We start from the raw sequence: 22,258 nt of genomic DNA, 5'->3' as shown, positions 1-22,258 counted from the left end.
CACCTCATATAAAGCTTCATGGATTATTATTATTATTTTTTTTTTTAAAGAGTTTTATATAGCGCGAACTAGACCCGAACCGAATCAGGTATCAGAGCGCTTTACATAGCACCAGTTACGTTACATGAGGACACACTTTCATTTTTTTTTTTTTTTTTTTTATTTTTTTGGTTTTTAGTAAACTTTATTGTCAGGAAGGCAAAAAAGACATTCACAGTAACTTCATGAATTAGCAGTTTGACATTATAGCATACTTTTATCAGAGATACAGATAATTCCCATTTCGTTCAGATGGCCGAGTCTACTGCACTAGTATGAATATGAAGAGAATAAACGTCATTGTGTAGTGCAGATTCTTATATGCCAACATGTCAGTCCCGGTTCCAGGTCGTAGTTTGCCCACTTACGATACAGCAAGTTGTGTTCAGCAAGGTCAACTAATCAAACGAAAATCACAACTACAAAAACTCAACTAAGGTCATCATCACAATCTAATGCTAAATCTTTACATAGACATTTTTCATCCATTGCACATAGTTTTTACACTCATTTAAAGGCACTCCCGTGTTCCCGCTTCTTCCCACCACAACTCAGAGCCTCAAGCACTAGTTCACCCCTCCTAATCATCCTCTTCCTCCGATTCCAAGTCCTCGCTCTCTGGCAAGGGCACACATGGTTCCCCCCTGTATTTATTCCATGGCAACCACACTTTATTCCATTTACGGGGACAGGCCCGCAGCATATATACTGCCCTCTCCCTTACCATTAGAAGGTCCATATTTCTAATCCAGCCATGCTTCGTAGGCACCTCCGGGGCACCCCACTTCTGTGCAATGTCTCTTTTGGCCACTGTCACTGCCAACGTGACCCACAATTGACCATACCTGTTCAGGTCAGTAGGGTCCCAAATGTTTAACAAGCATTTACGGGGTTCAGGAATGAGTGACACCTCAAGAACTTGGGATATTGTGCGCATAATTTGCTTCCAAAGTTCCTGGATCAACGGGCAATCCCACAGTGTGTGGAGCAAAGTACCTTCCTCCCCGCAGCCTCTCAGACAGAAGGGGTGTGGTGCTCTCTGTATTTTGTGTAGAAGTGTCCTGGTGTAGTAGGTGCGGTGTAGGATCTTGAGCTGGACTAACCTGAATCTGGCCGAGATGCCCACTTCCCTCGGCGATGCCAACGCCTCATTCCACTCTGTGTCATCCATGTCCCCTATGTCTTCAACCCACCTCTCTCTAAGTGTCTGCGTAGGGATTGTCAGGTTGTTAACCAGTTTTTTGTACGTAAGAGAGGTCGCCTTCTGCTCCATAAATTCTGTTAACAATCTGTCCTCCAATGGGGACGATTCTGGGAGTGTGGTGTCAAGTGGAATGGCTTGTAGTAGGGCGTGACGGATTTGCACATACCTGAATGTTTCATTGGGGCCCATACCATACTGCTGCTGCAGCTGTGAGAATGTAATCACCGAGCCCTTATCCCAAAGATCTCCCACCACCGAAATTCCAATTTGATCCCAGCGTGTGAAGCCCTTACTGACCCTCAAGTTTCCTAACGATTTCGCGTCCCACAACGGCGTCATTCTAGTGATCTTCCCCTTCCACCCCAGTCGTGATTGCGCTGTATGCCATAAGGTAGCTGTATGTAACGTTGGTCCAAGCAATTTTCGAACCTGTGAGTGGTTGTATAACACTGAAAGCATGCCGTCCGTCCCCAACTGCGACCAGTCCGCCACACTTTCATTTTTAGGCACGGGGAGATTAAGTGATTTGCCCAGAATCACAGGAGGTTGTTGGCATCGTTACCGAGACTCGAACCCAGATCCCCAGGTCCGAGGTCGGGCGCCTTAGCCGTTAGGCCAACCCCTCTCCCCTCCACTCATCATCCGGCCATCCTTTTCACTCATCATCCATCAATCCCTTTCCCTCATCATCCATCCATCCTTTTCCCTCATCATCCATCCATCCATCCATCCATCCTTCTACCCACCCACTCATCATCCATCCATCCTTCCCCTCATCATCCATCCATCCTTCCCCTCATCATCCATCCATCCATCCATCCTTTCACCCACCCCCTCATCATCCATCCTTTCCCTCATCATCCATCCATCCATCCTTCTACCCACCCACTCATCATCCATCCTTCCCCTCATCATCCATCCATCCTTCCCCTCATCATCCATCCATCCTTTCACCCACCCCCTCATCATCCATCCCCTTATCATCCATCCATCCTTTCACCCACCCCCTCATCATCCATCCACCCTTCCCCTCATCATCCATCCTTTCACCCACCCGCTCATCATCCATCCATCCATCCATCCCCTCATCCATCCATCCATCCTTCCCCTCATCATCCATCCTTCCCCTCATCATCCATCATCCATCCTTTCAAACACCCATCCATCCATCCCCTCCATCCATCCATCCCCTCATCCATCCATCCTTCCCCTCATCCATCCATCCTTCCTTCCCCTCATCCATCCATCCCATCATCCATCCATCCATCCCCTCATCCATCCATCCTTCCCCTCATCCATCCATCCTTCCCCTCATCCATCCATCCTTCCCCTCATCCATCCTTCCTTTCATCCATCATCCATCCTTCCCCTCATCCATCCATCCCATCCATTTATCCTTCCTCTCATCCATCCATCCTTCCCCTCCATCCATCCATCCATCCATCTCCTCATCCATCATCCTTCCCCTCATCCATCTTTCCCCTCATCCAGCTACCCTTCCACTCATACATCTAGCTATTTACATTTTCTCTCCATCCTTCCCCTCACTCATCAATCCATCCATCCTCTCTCATTATCCATTTATTCAATCTTTCATTCATCCATTCACCCTTTCACTAATTCACCCAGCCATTCACCCATCCCTTCACTTACTTACTCGCCCGCCTTTCCATATAAATTTTGAGCTGACCCCTTTTGAGAAGAGGCCCATCAAGAACTTCACCCTCGCTGCAGGGGCCGTTGTTTCTACAGCTATATTCTACAGCTATATCTACAAGTATTAAGAATAATTTTCTGTATTTAGATAGTGATACTGTTGCGCTGGGGCAAGAGCAGCTTATGCTAGACTAAGTGATCTGCAGAGTGTTTAACCACTGTGGGTTCCAATTCTATGTACTATCAAAAAGAATAGGTTTAGAGGGCTGAAACCTTCAGGCTAAAGACACCCCCTTCCTTAGCCTGCAAGGATCCCATGCATGTTGGATTCCAGTTCAGGGCCTGTTAGAGCCCACATAAAACATTTATACATGAGATAAATGTATATGTGTCCTCCACTGAGTCTCAGTAGCTGATCAACCCAAAAAGTAGCTTTTACATGGGCAGCTAAAAAATTCATAGGATATATTTATAACTGGATGACATTTGTTCTAATGATGCACCGAGATTAGGAAGGTGAACATTAGTTCTCATAACATTTGCATCAGAATGTAAGCAGATCAGCGCATGGAACGTAACGCTGTGGTCCTTATCACGAGTGCCCAGGTAATTGGTGTGATATTTATCTCACATTATACAATCCGGCTCTGCTGAGTCTGAATTCATTGTGTTCAATAAATACCCCCTTGTTATGTGTTTAGGAGGAATAACGTGCAGATGTTGGGGTTACCACACATTTTCCCCGATCAATGTAGGCAAGTTTGACCTGCTGATATTTATCACAAAACTCACAATGTCAATATGTGGGATAACAGGAGTTACACCACATATCAAATTTAACCAGGCTGCTCATAACGAGACCCTGTATATCTTGCACATTTTAACACATTGAATCCTCACCAATTGTATACATAAATCTGAATTTATAAAGAAACTATGAAACTATCATTACTTGCGTACATGTACCTTCACAATGCAATGTAGCTCCACATCCACAAATCAGATTATTCTCCCTGCATAGTTAAGGGGTAAGTTGATCTTAGTGAAAGTATGGCCTGGCCCCATGAGAAGAAGGATGCTCAGACGAGTCTCTAACCTTTAAATATCAACTACATTTGCAAAACATCGAAACTGTGTGGATTGGGAGAGTTGTAGGCAATGTGTGTTGTAATCCCTTGCTCATATATGTAGTATTATTTCATTTGGTTGTTTAAATATTCAAATGAAAAATAGGATATGTCCACTGTAGAAATATTTTTTAGGTCGGGCCTAGGCAGCGCACGCGCGGCTTTGCGAGCTATGCTGTATTGGAGTTTGTACTTCAAGCCTCGCCCAGTCTCCGCTCATATTTGTCAATCGCTTGTGTCATTGCCATTCGTAAATGCTGGCTTCTGATTCATTATAAGGCTTGTAAGTCCCTCTTAAGTACCGCCTTCTCATCATTTGTATCCTCCCATGAAGACTGGCCCTTTTACTTTGGTTTTTACACGGTATGTCTTCTTTAGTCTGTAAGCACTATTTTCTTTAACAAGTTTCTCCTACTGCAGGAGGGCCAGAGGTCTCACGTGCGCAGTTATGACCACCGGCTTGTTTATTTAACTCATAGCATACGGGGAGCTCTTCATTGGCCACAGGAGACAGAAGGGGGCAACTCAGCGATGCCGTCAAGCATTTGGAATGCAATAGGTCTCATATTGTAGAGAGTTTAAGCTATTGGCATTGTAAATGACAATGCCTGTTATTTATGGTTTCAAAACCAAAACGTAAATAAAAGGTATTGTCATTTAACATGCCAATAGCTCAAACTCTCATAAATGATAGACCTATTCCATTGCAGATGCTTGTTTTCTTTGTAGATTCGACTGTACCCTGCTGCCGCTTAGCCAACCCAGAGAAAATGCACAATTACCGAGACATGTTAAACCCAAATTAGCTGACAATCACATCACGTGTCATAGTTGTACGTTTGCTAAGAGTGTGTTCCAGAGTAAATGACTCACGGCCATACACACATTTTGGCGCCACAGGCTAATCTTTTTATTGTTATGTTTATCTCTCCAGACTTGGGCTCGTGATCTTTAGGACCTGGACATGGTTTGTGCACTGCCTGCTTCAATGTGTATGTGTCTGGGAGTTAAAAAGATGTCTGTAAGGCTTTTCATGACTTTAACTGTGATTTACAAATGTAACAAATGGGCTCTTGGATTCAGATGCCTGGCTGCTTATTGAACTGGTATGTTATGGGAGGACGGACATGTACAGCGCATGCCCTGAGGCTCAACCCTCCATGATTATCAAAGTATCTGGCGAGCACAGGACATTTGCCATACAGTGGTCTCCAGTAGGTGTGGATTGAGAAATGAGGGTCAGCTGACATCAGCAGGGTCCTAGCCCTCCACCCAAGTGGTTCTGGAGAGTGAGCATTCTTGCAGGGCACATCCTGTGGTATGACAGACATCTAATGTCTATCCTTCTAAAACGGGGTTCAAAACTAAACCAGATTTGCTAGCGCCCTCACAGTGCATGGCCGTTGGTACGTAGGGTTCCAGCAATTTACAGGAAGGGCAGATTTGCCATATGTGCATTGAACGTTCACTTATTGATTAGAGATTTTATAGAATACTGTGAGTTACCTTCTGGGTACTTTAGAGCGCTCGAAGGAACTCAAAATATAAAGTGTAGGATGGGGGCATTATGGGTCCAATGAGTGACAGGAGGGTCCCAGTCCGATATTCTATAATTTCCACCTCTGGGTTAGTTGAAAGGAAGCTTGAAAAGTTCAGTTTTCAGGCCTTACTTGAAACAGGTAGGTTAGCAGTAGCGGCTGCTACCGGACGGGTGTGGTGAAGCGGGGGAGGGAGAGGATGGAAAAAGAAGTACTTACCTGGAATGGCTGGCTGAAGCTTCTCCTCCGTCCTGCTCTATCGTCCTTCTTCCTGTGTGCAGTCCCGGCCAGCAGCAGGAAGCAACCGGGCACACATTCTCCCCTGAGCCAATCACAATGCTGCAATGCAGCGTTGTGATTGGTCTGAGCGCTGTGGTTCGCCCCTCAGACAGGGACAGGGAGCCTGTGCATGTTCCTCACCAGGCTGTGTAATGCAGCCTGGTAGGGAACATGCAAAGTGCTCATGATGTTTGGCCAGGCCAAAAGGGCTGGCCAGTCAGTCATGTGCACCTAAGGAGTGCATACCACTCCTCCCCTGCTCTGGCCAGCCACGCCACTGACTGCAATAGGAAAAATAAAATGATAATAATGATGTTATTATAATTTTATTTTTCCTTTTGAGCAGTGGGGCGACGCTCCTTTGCCTTAGAGGAGGAGCCACCACTGTAGGTTGGTTCTTCCCTGAAGCATGGAGTCAATTGGTACTCTGTCTGAGTCCCTGGACTCCTAGAGATCAAAAAACATCTTTTTTACTCTGTGAACACTGAGATTGGGTTTGCTGGAGCAGAAATCAAGTTTCTCTTGGAAATGTTGTTGATGGCTTTTTCGACACATATCCTGGGAATGTGCCCACGTATGTCTTCTGCATAGTGCTATGGGCTTGGAATATTATCCTTGCATCTACTGGGAGCCAGTGGAAAGCTTTTAAGGCTGGATTATGTAGTTGTGCCATTTTAGGTTCAGACATATTCTGGCCACTTGGTCATTGAGGGGCATCTTTATGGGAGGCTTTTATGTCATTTGTACCACGCAATGTGGTACATGCGTGACGCAAACCTCTAAGTCAGTTTTGTGAATCCAAGCAAAGCCACTTTGTGGGGCTCTGAGTAGCCTCATGAATCTGGAGTAGTGCAACGCAGCCCAAATTGCTTCATTACGCTACTCTAGCATGGGTAGTTGTTACACGGCCGATGCAGTGGGTGTTCCCATGCTACTCGATTTTGGAAAAGGGGGTGGTGATGGACAGAGTTTCTGAATGATGCAGAATACTCTTACCAAGCTACTCCCATGGATTTGGACGCATTCCCAGATTAACAAGGACTTGTAAACATGGGAATGCGCCAAAATCTTATGCCTTCCCGGGAGGGTCGTAACTAAGAGAAATATCTTTATTTCTCCTCGTTTTTTCCTCTTTCTCTGTGTGCTTCATCTCTCAGGATTGTTTTTGTGCAGGAAGGTGCCCCTTCCTGCACATAGAAATCCTGCATGCAATGCAGGCACCCTTGCGCTATGGTGCAATGTTGTCTGTCTTGTTGCTAGGCTGCCAAATCGGTGCCAGCGTAATGAAAAAGGACAAGATAAATATGAAGCATTCCTGCCCTTTCCTTGTAACGCCACTGAGCGTGACTTGCCAAGCGGCCCTGCGCAACAAAAGTCATATACATGCCTTGGAGTCTTTGAGCATGATGATGAGTTTCTTGGGAAGTCTGGTGTACACAATCTTGCAATAGTGTTGATAGGCAATTCCGAGGGCTGTTGTCAGCTTCATCAAGTGGTCAGTCCGAGGAATGGAAGGATTACCGAGAGGTAGGAGAGCTGCAGGTTAATTCCCTTGACCACTGTATTTATCAGGGGAATTAAGGAAAAAAAGGATCAAATATAACTGCAATATTTCTGTCTTTCAGTTTAGTGTAAGATGATGCTCATAGATAGACAGGCAGCCAGAAAGGCATTATGGTGGATTTATGACCTTCTATTGTAAGGATTCCAGTCTTGCCTCTGTTCAGAAAGGAAAACTCTCTCATTGAGAAGAAAACATGGTCCACACAGGAGATGTTCGCCTGATTTTCACACTTGTTTTGTAGCTGAAAGTGGATTTGAGTTTCACCGCCTCACATTCAAAGGTTAACCTAGTACTGCTCGGAAAACTGCACTAATGGATGCATGAAAGAAGCGACCCCTGCGGTGCTCTACATGACGTATTATGAGTTGACAATTTCATTGCCCTTATACAGACTTGTTGACTCTAATTGGAGAAGATAGACTGGGTCTATTCCAAGGCAGGACCAATGATCTCAGCCCAATCCATGAATCTGCTCAGAAATATGATGAGGCTCATTGTGTCATACACTTTTGAGATGTCAAGGAGTATTAGTGTTGTGTTCTTGGTTTCACCCAAAGACAGCAGTAGTTCCTTTCTGACATTTTTTTTGGCACCCGCTGCTGGCCCAAACCCAGATTGGTGGTTATGAAAGATAAGGTTTAGTCTGAGATTTTCCTGAGACTGACTTGTAACCTCCCTTTCCATAATCATGATAGGTTAGGATTGTATAGAGATACGCTTATAGCTGGTCAGGGCATTCAGGTTGGTAGAGGTGGTCGCTAGCAGGGTGTGACAGTGTACTTCAAAGGGCCTTTTCAACTCTGTGCACAAAGGACACATTGCGAAGTGCGTGAAGATCAATCATTAGAGATGGAAGGAATTGCTTTGTTTGTTGTAGGGTTCTTGTGGTATGTTGTAAGCGTCTGTCCCTCAGGCTGTCCTTGCTACTTTCTCTTTGGTCTTTTCTGGGAAGAGGTGAAGGGATACGCCAAGATCTAACTGGTGCAAAGAACGGCACGCAAGAGTGGGCACGTATTACTGTGTGTTCTTTTGTAAATCAGTGTAATTGAACCTTGGTGGATAAAGTAGAGGGTTGGGTATCTCTAAGGTAGATTTTATATAATATGAGACCTCAATGCTAAGGTTGGAGGAGAACCACAATTTGGCATGGAGGTGAGGCCAGGTGGAAAGGTGTTGGGGTGGGAATGCTAATTTGGGGGGAGTTTAGTTTCATGAGAAGGTACTGCACTGTCTCCACTGCTGACACTGACGCTCCTTCCCTTTCTGGAGCGTGCTTGACTGAAGTCCTGCAGCCTAGTCAATGGTTATGTAGGAAATTTAGCTGAAGAGTGCATGGGAAGGCATAGAGTTATGTGGGGTACGCCACATGGTAGGAGGCAGGGCTTGGGGAAAAGAAACACATTTTCAGTGCTCGCTGCACATTTACCTCATTCGGAAAGCTTGTTCAAATTATAGGCATCTATTTCATAGGGCAATAGTATTACTGAATATATGTCTAAGATGTAGGGTGCTATATGTATACGAGTTGATTTATGCTTAGGACTTAAAATAGAATCAATAGGCAAGTGCCGTTGCAGTATTAATCTAATCTCTAGAAACCGTTCCAGTCCCGTACTCTATGGCAGATACTTTTTTTATTTGGGTTTTTATAAAATGCTGCATGCAGCACTTGGTGCAGGAGTACATGAGTGAGGGTACACATACTACTGTTGAGGATGGGGAATACAATCAATCCACCGACTGAAGAGTTAGGGTATGCTGGCAAGAACTCACACTCAGGAATGCTGATTGATTTTTTAATGCTTTTAAAACCATGGAGGAGAGGCAGACAGCCAGAGACTAGTGAGGTAGGAAAGGCAATGATCAGTATTTGGCTTTAGTCCCTTAGCAGTTCCCATAAAGAGCTGGTGCAGTCTCTTTCAGGGGTTCACGGGAGGGGCAAAGAGGCTCCTGAATTCTAAACCTATAAGAATTATCCTAAAACAAAAAAGTAAAAAAAGAATAATAAAAAAAAAATCAGTTATTAACAAGGTAGCATATTTGTTTAAAATTCAAACTAATAAGCATAATTAAGCATTAACTTTAATATTCTTCCTCTAATCTCTCTGACGCTTTGGAAAAATGCAACACAAAGGCCCAAACGTATTAAGCTTTCATTCAAAGCAGTGTGGCAGGGTATGCTCAGACGTGAGTCCCTTGCTCACTTTGCCACTGAATTCAAGCAAGCCGGGCTGAAGACGGCTGGAATGCCAGAAACCGGTCCTCGGAAGCTTGTTTCCGGTCCAGGGAAGGCATGGCTTGGCAGTTCGGGCTGGACTGTTCCCATGAGGCACAGGGTCAGACTGATTTGCATATAGCCATGTCTGAACTGGGGTGGCTGAGTGGGCTAAAGAACGGTGATGGATTAAACCCAGATCTTTTGACTGGGTGTGAGTGTTTGATTGATTCAGATGCTCCGTCCATCACCACCCCCTTTTGTACCGCTTTTGGCCGCCATAAGTGTGGCAGGGTATGCTCAGACGTGAGTCCCTTGCTCAGTTTGCCACTGAATTCAAGCAAGCCGGGCTGAAGACGGCTGGAATGCCAGAAACCGGTCCTCGGAAGCTTGTTTCCGGTCCAGGGAAGGCATGGCTTGGCAGTTCGGGCTGGACTGTTCCCATGAGGCACAGGGTCAGACTGATTTGCATATAGCCATGTCTGAACTGGGGTGGCAGAGTGGGCTAAAGAACGGTGATGGATTAAACCCAGATCTTTTGACTGGGTGTGAGTGTTTGATTGATTCAGATGCTCCGTCCATCACCACCCCTTTTATACCGTTCATTCAATGCAGAACAGCTTCCAAATACCATAAGGTGTACTTGTAAAGTGCACGTCCACCCACGAGCATCTGAACAACAAATGTTTATTGTTACCCAACCAAATAATATTCATTTTATCAACCTCAGAAGGATGAAAGGCTGAGTAGACCTGCTAGCATTTGAACCTGTGGCCATGAGATCAAACACAGGCTCTTATAGTGGACACATTAGTCCTCTAAGCCACCAGACCCAGCTCCAAATATGCTGCACTACTTTCGAAGACACAGAATTGGAAAACACAGCACAAAGCCATAAGTAATAAGATTGGCCTGCTGCTGGTGCCCTCCCATGAGCCTGGCATTCAAACAGGCTGAGTCTGAGATATGCCATCCACAGCTTCGCACCGTGACGAACAGGCGATTGTGTGCGCTATCCAGCATATGAATTGTCCTGGACGTATGCCCTTCCAGTACAAATTCTTGTGCACAACAGCAGAAGGGTCAGATGCATTGGATGTGTATTGTGCACTACGGTACACATGCAATGTGTGGGTTTCTGCTGGGGGAAATCAAAGTATTCCCTGCTGTCTGACATGATTTTACTTGGTGTTAGTTTTTGATACAAAATCCAGTCAGGCTACCTTAGTATGTTACATCTTTTGCGTGAAAACATACAGGTGTGAGCAGTGATCCTCCCCAAGAAACCCCCTCTTGATGCAAAAGGATTTCTGTCTTGCCTCTGTCCAGGGAAGAAAACTCTTTCATTGAGAAGAATACATGGTCCACATAGGTGGAGATGTGTTGGCCTGATTTTCACTCCTGTTTTGTAGCTGAAAGTGGAAAGGGCAAAGTGGATTTGGTTACACGAAAGGCCATCTTTCCAGCGCACAACACCATTTGTACTTGAAAGTAAATCGCTGCCGCCTTCTTTGCACCAGTTTGCATGGCACTAGCACCGGTGCACGTTATGAATGAATCTGGGCCAAGGCCTAAGCAGCGCTATAGTAATGAACGACACGACCCCTCAAAAGTAAACAAGGTGGGGAATTCCCTCAGAGAGACTCCGTGAAATAGGCAGTGTTCATTAGACCTGGGCAGTAAATTCCCCGAAATTGCGGAATTTTGGTAATATCGCGTTATGTGGAGAACGCCAAATTTCCCAAAATTTCCCAAAATGTTACGATCCGCAGCTTCGGAGAATTTTTTGCTTGTTTGCTCTTTCAAAATGTGTGTTCGCAAGATATTTCTCCCCGAGCACAAAAACATCGCGAACGGGCAGAACAAGCATTTCCGTGTGTTCGCTGAACTTTTGCGTGCGCGCAGACCTTTTTTTACCGTTTTGCAGAGCTTTGCGTAGCAATAAAGGATGCAACCACGTGCATGTCCCTTTTGATACAAGTGTGTATCAGGAACTGAGCGCAATTTGCGCTTTCTCCTGTTTTCACTACCCACTGTGCTCGGGGTCATTTGTATTTTTCACCTTTATCTGTACATCAGGTGCAAAAACACAGGGAGATTCCAGTGCAATGTCATTTGTCTTGGGTATTTTTGCAGCTGTAGTTACCATTCTGGCGTAAAGGACCTCATAATGGACTATTTATTCAGTGTGAACCTGTAGGACGAGGACTTCACATATCATACTGCCAACAACCCAGCTAAATTCAACCAGACCTCAGGAAGGGGCAGGCCTCTCCTCTGGAAATACCCCTCCCAGATGAATGCACATTTATTAACCGACAAAAAGTACAAATATGTTAAATATGTTAGGACAAAGGGAAGGAAGCATGTAGCCAGATGCAACGGTTTCTCATCACACACACTCCTCTATCTTTTGATCAACTTGTCGAGACAGTAAGTGTCGTGAGACAGATAAAGTAAGCATGTTGCCACTATTGTATATATACATTATTAATAAACGAGATCCTTTGTTTCCTAGCACTTGTAAAATTCTTTTGTTGTATTGCATCAGCCTCAAAATGTGTTTGTTTGGCTGGAAAAAAGGGCAGCCGACTGCGTAGGCGTGCCTGACCAGCATAATCCCCGACAGTTGCTTGCCTGTGGGCAAGGAGGGTTTAGCTGAACAGGTGTGGTGCCTTATGTTGTGCTTTAGGCTTTTGTCATCCTGAAAGGAGCTTTGTTGACATGTCTGGGTTGCATGTCCTTAATGCAGGGCACTTTAAGGCGCCTTTGCGCATATGCACTAGATTTGTATTGAGAATAACATTACCGCACTCTTTAGATTGGGATCACTGGTTGCTAGTGAAACACACCTAATCATTAAAGTACCTTAATGATAAAATACAAGCATTTTACCCAAGCACAATACTTTTATTTTTTATGAACCGCACTTGTTTGAGATGCTGCATTGACAGATTTTTGACGAATGTTTACTTATGGCTCGCTTTAGGAGAGATCACAGGAGTTTTTAAGGGCCAGACAGTGATGCTATATGTGGAAATGCAGTAGAATAATGCATGCGTAAATCAGATTCATGGCCACTTTCTTTTGGCAGTCTGCAGACCAGCTCTACTTTTTCGTTGTCACTTAAGCACAGAGCGAACAAAGGCTCCTATTCCTATTAGCTGATGCCTGGGAACATACAAGCAACATTTACAAGAAAAACATGAATTAATACACAACCCTTTTATTATATGTTGACGTGTGGTGGTGCCTCTAGGTCTTTGGCTATAGTATTCCTGTAGTACTGTAAGGGTGAGTAGTAGGCATGGCAAACCTTTCCCTCGCCACCTTCTGTCCTCCTGCAAAACTTTGCTACATTGCTCTGCCTTTTTTGTGACTAGTGTCGTTGTTTTCCCTTTAACTAAGGAATGCTTGGTCAAGTCGACATTGGTGTAAGCTTGGTGAATGAATTCCATGCTTGAAAGTTGATTTTTGACATCCTCATCCACCATAAGCCAGTGTCTCCTTGGCTTGAATGGTCAGTCATAGCCTCTCAGTTTTAAAGACTATCAATGGTGGTGCTCAAAGTGATGCTACGGACACGCTTTGCTGTCGGAGCGCTTACTGGTCCCCTTTAAGGCATCTAGCCGCTTCCTCAACCATGAAACTGGCATGCCCCAGGTACATAGCCAAACTCACTCTTATCGAAACTGTAGGAAACTGGCTCTGTATGTACTATACCAAAGTGAGGTATGGTGTGCACCGAGTCCAATGGATCCCCACAGAGGTTTTATAGAGGCTCAAGTAGATACTACTAATGCTCTCTTTTGAGGTAGTGTGGGCGAACAGTTAGGCTTATCAGAGGGCAGGGATAAGCAATTGTTGTACTCACACAACCAATAAATGATACATACACTAAATGGCGAAATCCAAGACCAATGGTATGTAAAATGAATACCATTTAGTATATTTATTTTTATAAAAACCAAAGATACTTTGTTGCAAGTAAATACATTTTGCAATATCAATGCTTTTCAAAGTAAAAAGAGGACTCAGTGCATTTTTCAACAATACAATGTTATCCTATGGGAGGAAATACAATCAGCTATTGAGCATCGGGAAATCATCAGTTGATCTCCCCAACACCCAGGAGTTCTGGGTGCAGGTGTTTCATTTGGGGTCGGCAAACAGCTTACTGGTGCAGGTTGAGGATGGGGGCTCGTTGTGCAGAAACTGCAGGTGTAGTCTGGCAGAGATCAGCCAATGCTGGACTCTTGCTCAGAAATGCCGGGAACCTATGCTGGACTGGTGGGCCACTGAAACTTGGGCCGTGGGCCTAGGGTGCAGAGGTAGGCGGTTTTGCGGTTCCGCAAGCAGAGGTTTGGTCTTTAAAGTTGTTTTTTTTTGGGACAGGTCCACTGTCCACAGGAGATCTGTAGTCTTTATGGAAGGTAGGCAGTCCTCCCAGGATTTTGGAGGTCACTGGTCTGTGGGACGAGTCGTGGGAGCTGCAAAGTTCGTAGTTTACAGACAAACTGGCAGAGCTGGGGCCAAGTCAGTGTCTGGAGTTTCTAGTCATGCAGAGATCAGTTCTTCTTTGTCCTCTTCTTTGTAGGTCATCAGTAATCTGAGGATTAAGGTTCAGGGGCACACTTAATACTAGTTTTAGGGCCTTACAGGGATCAGAAGGGAGTTGCCAATGGGCTACTTACCTACAGGGTGCCTATATAGCCACTCCCTCCGGGGAGGGGGCATATCCCTAACCCTATTGGCTAGAGTCCTCCAAAACAATATGGTGGATTCCGAAAGGAGGGGGTCAATTCTGGTCAGAGCATCTTAAGGAGCACACCTCTCTTGCCTACTTATTTTCCCGCCGACTTTGCAGTCAAAAATCGGGTTTCGTCAGTGGGACAGGTGTCTCTACTAGCTGGAGAGGCCCTGGTCAGCATTTCAAAGGATGGGAAGCCTTTGAGGCTCACCGTCTTTCACCGTCCTGCTTGGGAGTCGGTGAGAAGCACCTCCACCCAGAGCAGGCTTTGTTTCTGACCCACGAGAGCAAAAGGCTCCCACCTCAGGGGTCAGAACCAGGTCTCAAAGTAGCAAACTAGCAAGGACCAGTCAAGCACACACTAGCGAGTCAGTGGGATTTCAAGGGGCACCTCTGAGATGCCCTCTGGATGCATTTCTTAATAAATCCAACACTGGAATTATTATGGGTTTATTAACCTGAGATGTTTGGTACCAATCTTCTTGGAATTCAGTGAAGCCATCATGGAGCTGTGGAACTCGTAGTGACAAGCTCCCAGCTCATGTAGTCAGTATGGCTTCACTGTCACTTATAATGTCTAAGAATGGACTTAGACACTATAGGGTCATATCTGCTAATGCAGTTAAGCCTTCACATGAGATACAGGGCACCCTGTCCTAGGGCAGTAAGGCCTGCTGTAGGGATGAATTGCCTATGCCTCTTGCTGTGCTATGATGCCTGGCACACAGGGATATGCGCCAAGGGGACTCCTCACTTTTATCTGCACCAACACATGCAAGCTGCAGTGGCAGTAGGCCTATGTTTGGTGAGGGGTCTCTTAGAGTGGCACAATACATGCTGCAGCTCTAAGAGACCCTCTTTGGTCACAAGGCCCTTCGTACAAGTGGCATCTTTTACAAGGGACTTATATGTGCGCCAGAGATGTTACAATTGTGGAAACAATGGTACAGTTTTGGGAAAGAACACAGGCACTGGGAACCTGGTTAGCAGATCTCCAGTGCACACTCAGTCAAAGATGCATCAAAATCAGGCAAAAAGTGAGGGGGTACTGCAACAGAAACCCCCTTTCCCACAGAACCTACTTCATTAGCCTTATGATCTTCTGCACTGTGTGGGAGGGAGACTCTAGCAATTGCTGTGGACCTTGTTGCACATGCATGCTTTGTGATTAATTGTATTTTTTATTACTGCAAATAAATACTGTTCTGTCACCAGCTGCGGTTATTTACAGCTGAACTTGTCGATATTTTGAAATGTATTCCAAAGAGTCCATAAGTAATTAGGCTGCTTGTGTAGCAAGTGTTTACCTGTTTCCATCCATGAATGTGCTGCCTGTGGGCGATGGGGCTTATTTTGTGAAGCATAAATTGTATTTGCAAATGAGCAAGCTTACTTCGCTCTGCCTCCTTGCAATATCTTGCTAATGCTTAATGCGTCACCTTAATTTTTCACTTCCCAAATCTTCTGCTTCTCACAGTCCCTTAAACACGATCCAACTATGTGCTAATCTAGGGAGCTGTTCTGGGAGTGGAGAATTGAGGAATTATTATAGTTATAATTCCTACTGAAGATATGTACTGTATCAATAATTCTCGGGGAGACGTGTGCTACTTAAGAGGAAGGGTTCCCTAGGAGAATTATTCTGTCACAATTAAGTTTCAAACATTTTCTGTACATTTTGGTAACCTTGTGATATAGCAGTGCAGTTGAAAATTAGCAACATTTACGTATGTTTGAAAATTTCCCGAATTGAAAACAAATGGTAATCTTCTTTTTTGATATTTGAGGATACTGGCATAACCAGCTTTCCCTGTAATTCTTCTTTATGTGTGGTTTCTGTGCACACCTTCTTGCTGTTTGTCCAACTGAGTGATGGGATATGTCCTGGTACGAGTACACCTCCATGCGAAATTTGGAACTGAACACCCTCTGGCAGTCTTTTCATAAGTGTCAGGAAATACTGCAATTTAAAGCATGTTGTACAGCTCAGAAGGGGATCTGATTAAATCACCCAATAAATCAAGGTCTGTCACATTATTAAGTCGCATTACTATCCTGCTGCCAAAAATACATCGAACACATTCCCTCCACATCACATCACAGTAAAACATAGTTGTGGTACATGCAAAACCATGCCTAACTGAACAAATCATACCGCAGCTTACAAGTTAACAATTGGAAGTTTGTACCAAGAGAAATGTTATCTGGCACACATTCTTGAATGGGTGATGTAATGGTCATCAGATGTACAGCCCAGGGAATAGGGAAGAAGAAATCGAGCAATTTGTGTGCCGACACCAAACAAGCGACAAGCTTTTGCAATTCAATATTTCTCGCATTTGATAGAGTTTAAGCTATTGGCATTGTAAATGACAATGCCTTTTAATTTTCCGTTTTGATAATTAACACATAAATGAAAGGCATTGTCATTTACAATGCCAATAGCTCAAACTCTTGTAAATGCGAGACTTACTTCATTTCAAAGAAGCACCCGCCATTGTGCTTGGAAAATGAAAGCGCGTATGGTGCGAAGAATGTTGCAGGAAAGCATGTCATGACTGCATTAGGAGAAACCCATTAAAGAAAATAGTGCTTACAGACTAAATAAGACATACTGTGTAAGAACATAAGTAAAAGGGCAAATCCTCATGGGAGGTTACAAATGAAGACAAGGCAGTACTAAGGAGGGACTAACAAGCCTATTAACGAATTAGGAGCCAGCATTTACAAAAGACAATGACACAAGCCAATGAAAAATATGGGCGGAGCTTCAAGTCTATACTCAAGAACAGCATGCATTGCCCAGGCTCAACCTAAAAAGAAAACAGGTTTATTGCTAAGCTACCAGATGGTGTGTATATCTGTGATGATCCATCCTTTACTGTGCTACAGAGCACCCGTACTCTTTCTCTCCTCCTTGTTATATGTCCTTGTCTCCAAACTTGTTTTCTTTTCCCTATTTCTCTTTTTTCCTCTCCTTCCCAGTCATCTCTTCTCTTCTCCATTTTCAAATATCCCCATCCCCACATTCATTGTCGCACTCCTTGTCACTCGCTCTCAGACTTACGTTCGCTTACCCATTCATACACCCTTATTCACTCCGTAACCCACCCTGTCTCTCCGGCTTACATTAACCCAATCACTCTCTCACGCTCTTTCTTGATTGCTTTTAGATTTGCTCGCTTCCTGTCTCACTGCCTAATGTTGTCATTTTTCAGCCACGTTTACTTTCTCACCCAATAGCTGTCACACACTCAGCTCCTCTCCCTCACAACAATAATTTCCCATTCACAGAGTTTCCCTGTCTTTTACTCGCATTGACTATCTCACTTAGGGGGTCATTATGATGACGGGCAGACTTTGTCCGCCCGTCACCATAGTGGGGAATGGGACCGCCGCCATAAGGGCGGGTGTCCCGGGGGTGAGATTAGGATGTGCCCGCCACAGTGGCTGGCACATCCTGTATTTACAGCATTTTGGCGGGCGGTGCTCTCTGCACCGCCCGCCACAATGCTGAAAAAGCTTTTCACCATTTGCATAATGAAAGCGGCAGGCACCGTGCGGTGCCTGCCGCTTTCATTGTGCAAATGCAGGGGTTTACCACAGGTACCCCCCCGTGTGCACCCCCCTACTGTCCTTCACTCTGGGGGCCCACAGGGGGCCCCCAGAGTGAAGACCGCCTGCCTTTCCGTGGCGGCATTGCCGCCACGGAAAGGCTTGCCTCACAGCCCATTGTAATATGGCGGGCGGTGTTTTACAGACACCGCCACCATGTTACAGGTTTTCCGCCCCGGCCGCAAGGCGACCGGGGCAGAAAACAGGCGGGCGGTGTTTTTCACGGCCGCCTTACCCTCCGCCATCCTAATCTGGCGGAGGGGATTTGGGCTTGCGATGTCAGGCGGTTTGCCTCTGCCAGGCTGGCGGAGGCAAACCGCCCGACATCGTAATGGACCCCAAGGTTTTTTGTTTTTTCTCATTTATTCTCACGATCATAAAACCCCTCTATCACACCCAGAATATTTACTCACTGTCTGGGAAGTGATAAGAAATAAGCACAGAAGCATAACAGGAATGGGCACCTAAGCACTATAGCGACAGGTAGAAATGTGTCATTCCAGCAGTAAAAGCCTCACCGTATGTTCAGAATATAGTGCACGACTCCACACTTCACTATTTTGTGAGCCCTTGCACCTAAACACTTTTGCTTTCGGACTTCTTGTTCCAGAGGCCAGTGGCGAGGGCCCTCTCAATTTCCTGCTTCGTTTCTAGCATGGGTATCTTGTGTGACTTGATCTGACATGTTCAAGAATAGGGAACATAATGAAGAAAACTGTGAGACTTGTCTCTACCCCTCTGACTCCCAGTACACGCATTATGATGATGTGGTGAGATAATGATTTGTAGTTACAGAAGTAGCCTCTTTAATGTAGAGTTCTACCATCACAGTGTTTAGCTTATGTATCATTAACACAATGTGATAAAAAAACTCTGGAAAACTGGTACTAGTGAACCAGAAAGGTATGTGGTGTTACATCTGTTTTCACAGTAGAGGCTTCATGCAAACTAGTATAATGGTATACATCCTTACTGGGCATGATAGGAGCCGACCTGGGACACATTATGACCAAATAGGAGAAAGAACTGGGAAACAAGACCTGGATATCAAGGTTACCCAGAAAGGCCAAGCTGAAATACACGCAATTCAGTTACATCCATATGACCTCTAGGACTCCAAGGCGAATGAATTTAATAATTGGTAAGGAGGTTGCAGCTTGTCCTAGGTGTGATTTCTGAAATGTGTGGTTTTACCTTACAACAGTGATTCTTAACATGTTGACTTGTGTGTACCCCCCTCTTAATCATTACTGGAACCAAGGGACCCCCACAAAATCATTCTTGAAATCCGAGGACCCCCATTGAGTCATTACTGGAGTTCGAGTTCCTTCTCATTTACAGACCGCTTAAAAAATTTCAGTTGTATATTTTAGTTCTTTATTTATTTACACTTTGTCAATCTCTTAATATTTCGTTTTCTAGGTAGTTGCAGATGCTTTGAGTAGGCTTCTCAGTGTTGGTGAAGCGACTTATAGCAGTGGCATGGAAATGTGATGCACCCCAACCTTTCGACAGATGGAAAGGGGATCTTGCAAAATGCGTTATATCTGAAAGCCTGACATTGCACTCAAGGGAGGAGAGGTGTGCAGAGGAAACTGGGGGAACATTAGTGGGATGAATTTTTATTTAATCCCGATGTTATGTTGGCTTCGTAGGCTGAGCAGACACATAACTCGGTTACAAATTCTGTGAAGGCAGTAGTTGCGGACACTCTGCCCCATACATTATCAGTGGCTGATAAGTTTTTGTTTAGCCTCACATACACTAATCATGCAGCAGAACCAAGTTGTGGGTGGTTCTTTTGAGGTGTAACCGATTTTAGAGATACTACAGGACATACAGCATGATTGAAGCAATTCAGTCTTTACAATGATACAGTTATGGATGATGTCATTGGAATAGCAGAAGAACAAGCACTTGTATGACACTGTTTATTTCTCAAATGCTTAAAAGGGTAGCCTCCTCACTGTAGGCTATGTTTGTCACTTTCTTTAGCTTTACAACAGTAAGGTAAGGGAGGAGAGTATTAAAGATTCCTTTTTAAGTAACCATTTCAGCAAGTCAAAGTATTGTCTCTTCGACTAGAAAACCAGTGCATATTGGGCAATCGTGTAAAATGTTTATCAGTGGCAACATTTCCTAAAAGTAAAAGTACATTTCATTTTAAAAATAGTCCTGGTCGATTTAACAAGGAGCATTGGGAAATGGTTTATTAGCTGCTAGAAGAAGGAAGGGATTCGAAGGGAAGCTGAATACAGGGCCACAATTATTTATTGGGTTAGAGGCTCTCTATGAAATCTGCCAACAAGTCTGCCATTTTCTGCAAATTGCAAGGCAAGGTTTAAACAATTGTACATTGGCCAATGAAACTGATTCGAGACTTCTTTCACGTAGGCTGTCATGCAATGTGCCAGATGATAAGAAGTCATGATCACTTCTCACCTGTGGTCTAGAGTTGTGTCTACAGTTCTTTCCTAAATCTGAGCAGGTTTGGCGCAGTCCTGGTGTACATAGCAATGTTCTTTGACATCCTGAGTGTGCAACAATCCAGTCCCTTCATATAATCCACTGTTCAGAAAAAGTTGAGGAAGATTTTGGGTCAAATATAGAGTTTTAAAAATTGACAAGAAAATGTCATTCTGAATTTGCAATGTGATTTGGATTGGATTTAACATCAACATACATTCTTCATTTATTCATGGTTGTGGGACCTTAACCCACTCCGTAAGACATCATATAGTACAGTTGTTTGCAAAATGTCTTTGTAAAAAGTAGGATTTAGCGTGGCTTTTCCAATTTGTTGTGAATAAGAAAATGTTAATCTGTTTCATATAGAGAACACATATTTACCATTTTTTTTTCAGAAACAAAATGTCTCGTCAAGCAAGACCAAACTATTTGCACTTTGTTGTCCATGACTTCCAAAATGGAGGAGAAGAAGAAGCTGGTCATCAGAACAGGCCTAGTACATCCATTGCCCCTGTGATCACAGAACATCAAAGTGACATAAATACCAGGTATTTGCATTTTTATTTATTTTATTAAGCTTTTTAAATAATAATAGCATGTCATGTTGCATGCTTTATTTATAGTAACCCATTCATATCCCAAATAACCTCTACCGAGGGAGGCATTATAATTCTATCACTTTTACTATTTCTTTAGCACAAGACCCCTTTGCCAGACTAGCCGACAAGCCCATCTTCTGCAGGAGTGAGGCAGTGGGGACAGGGCCTATCCTTGTCCTGTTCACTTTTGGTGTGCAGTAGGGAATGCTTATATTCTATACCTTCGCCATGATCCAAATTGAGTATCTATCCTCATGCTAATTACAAGGGGATATGTGTTTCAACCACTCTCTAAGTCAAGTTATGGTGGTCTTCCCTTTTACCATTGCAAAGCCAGACCAGTAAATCTCATTGAAGCCTTAGGGAGTTGTTTTGTCCACTCACCAGCTCAACTGGCATGTCTTTCCAGATGTGAATGTCCATGACAGCATCTGTACTAGCTCATATATCTTCAGAGGACTACTTTACTGGAGGGGTTATCAACACCAGATGCAGAAAATCAACATCTACCCCCCTAAACATGTATACTGCTTAACACCAATTTGCACAGAAATATTTTCATGATCCTCTTATGAGTGCAATAGTTTTGATGGACTACAAAACAATATAGATGTGCACAAATCTACATATTTATTTTTATTATTTTTTGTGAAAATGTTGTGAAATTACTCATATGGCACCAAATGTGGTTTGCTGGTATCACGCATGACTCGTTTAATTGTAAGAGTACCATCATGAGAGATACCAACATGATATTGATTTGAGCAGAAAATATTTTTCAGAAAGACAATTATTGCTAGATACACTCTCCTACAGGTGAAATTACACGAAATCTCGTAATCAGAAATATAGCAAATTTTGCATAATACGAAATTCCCAAACGTCACACATTTTGCAGTTTTACTATGTGCAATTAAAGTTTAGCCCAGGTGTAAGCAACTGTTGCCTGTAATTTTGATAAACCTGCTTAGTTAGGTCACATGTACATGCTATATACTAGCTCATTAAGCCTACCTTTGTCACTTCTTACCACTTTAAAAATGTTCAACCTACAACTAGTTGAAACTAGCCTTCCCACCACCTGCATATCTAATAGGATACTTTCGGGGTGGACGGTGTAATGATGGACATATGTAAGGGCACTAGGACTGGCCCGAGGAAGGCTGGTGACGGGCGGAAAGGGAGGAGCCTGGGTTCAAGAAA

The 22,258-nt window shown here is 44.1% G+C and overlaps 1 protein-coding gene across 1 annotated transcript in view; it reads left to right on the top strand.

The window, feature by feature from the left end:
• The window catches only part of LOC144811768 (uncharacterized), a 136,054-nt gene that overhangs the window by 72,959 nt on the left and 40,837 nt on the right, over positions 1-22,258 (top strand). The window contains exon 3 of the mRNA XM_078673880.1: positions 20,852-21,004. Within this exon, the coding sequence (XP_078530006.1) occupies positions 20,859-21,004 (146 nt within the window). The 5' untranslated portion in view covers positions 20,852-20,858. The remainder of the gene's footprint in view (positions 1-20,851; positions 21,005-22,258) is intronic.

The sequence above is a fragment of the Lissotriton helveticus genome, chromosome 1_1 (assembly GCF_964261635.1).
Source record: "Lissotriton helveticus chromosome 1_1, aLisHel1.1, whole genome shotgun sequence".
NCBI lineage: Eukaryota > Metazoa > Chordata > Amphibia > Caudata > Salamandridae > Lissotriton > Lissotriton helveticus.
Note: the sequence above shows the minus strand (reverse complement) of the source record. Positions and strands in the feature narration are given on the sequence as shown.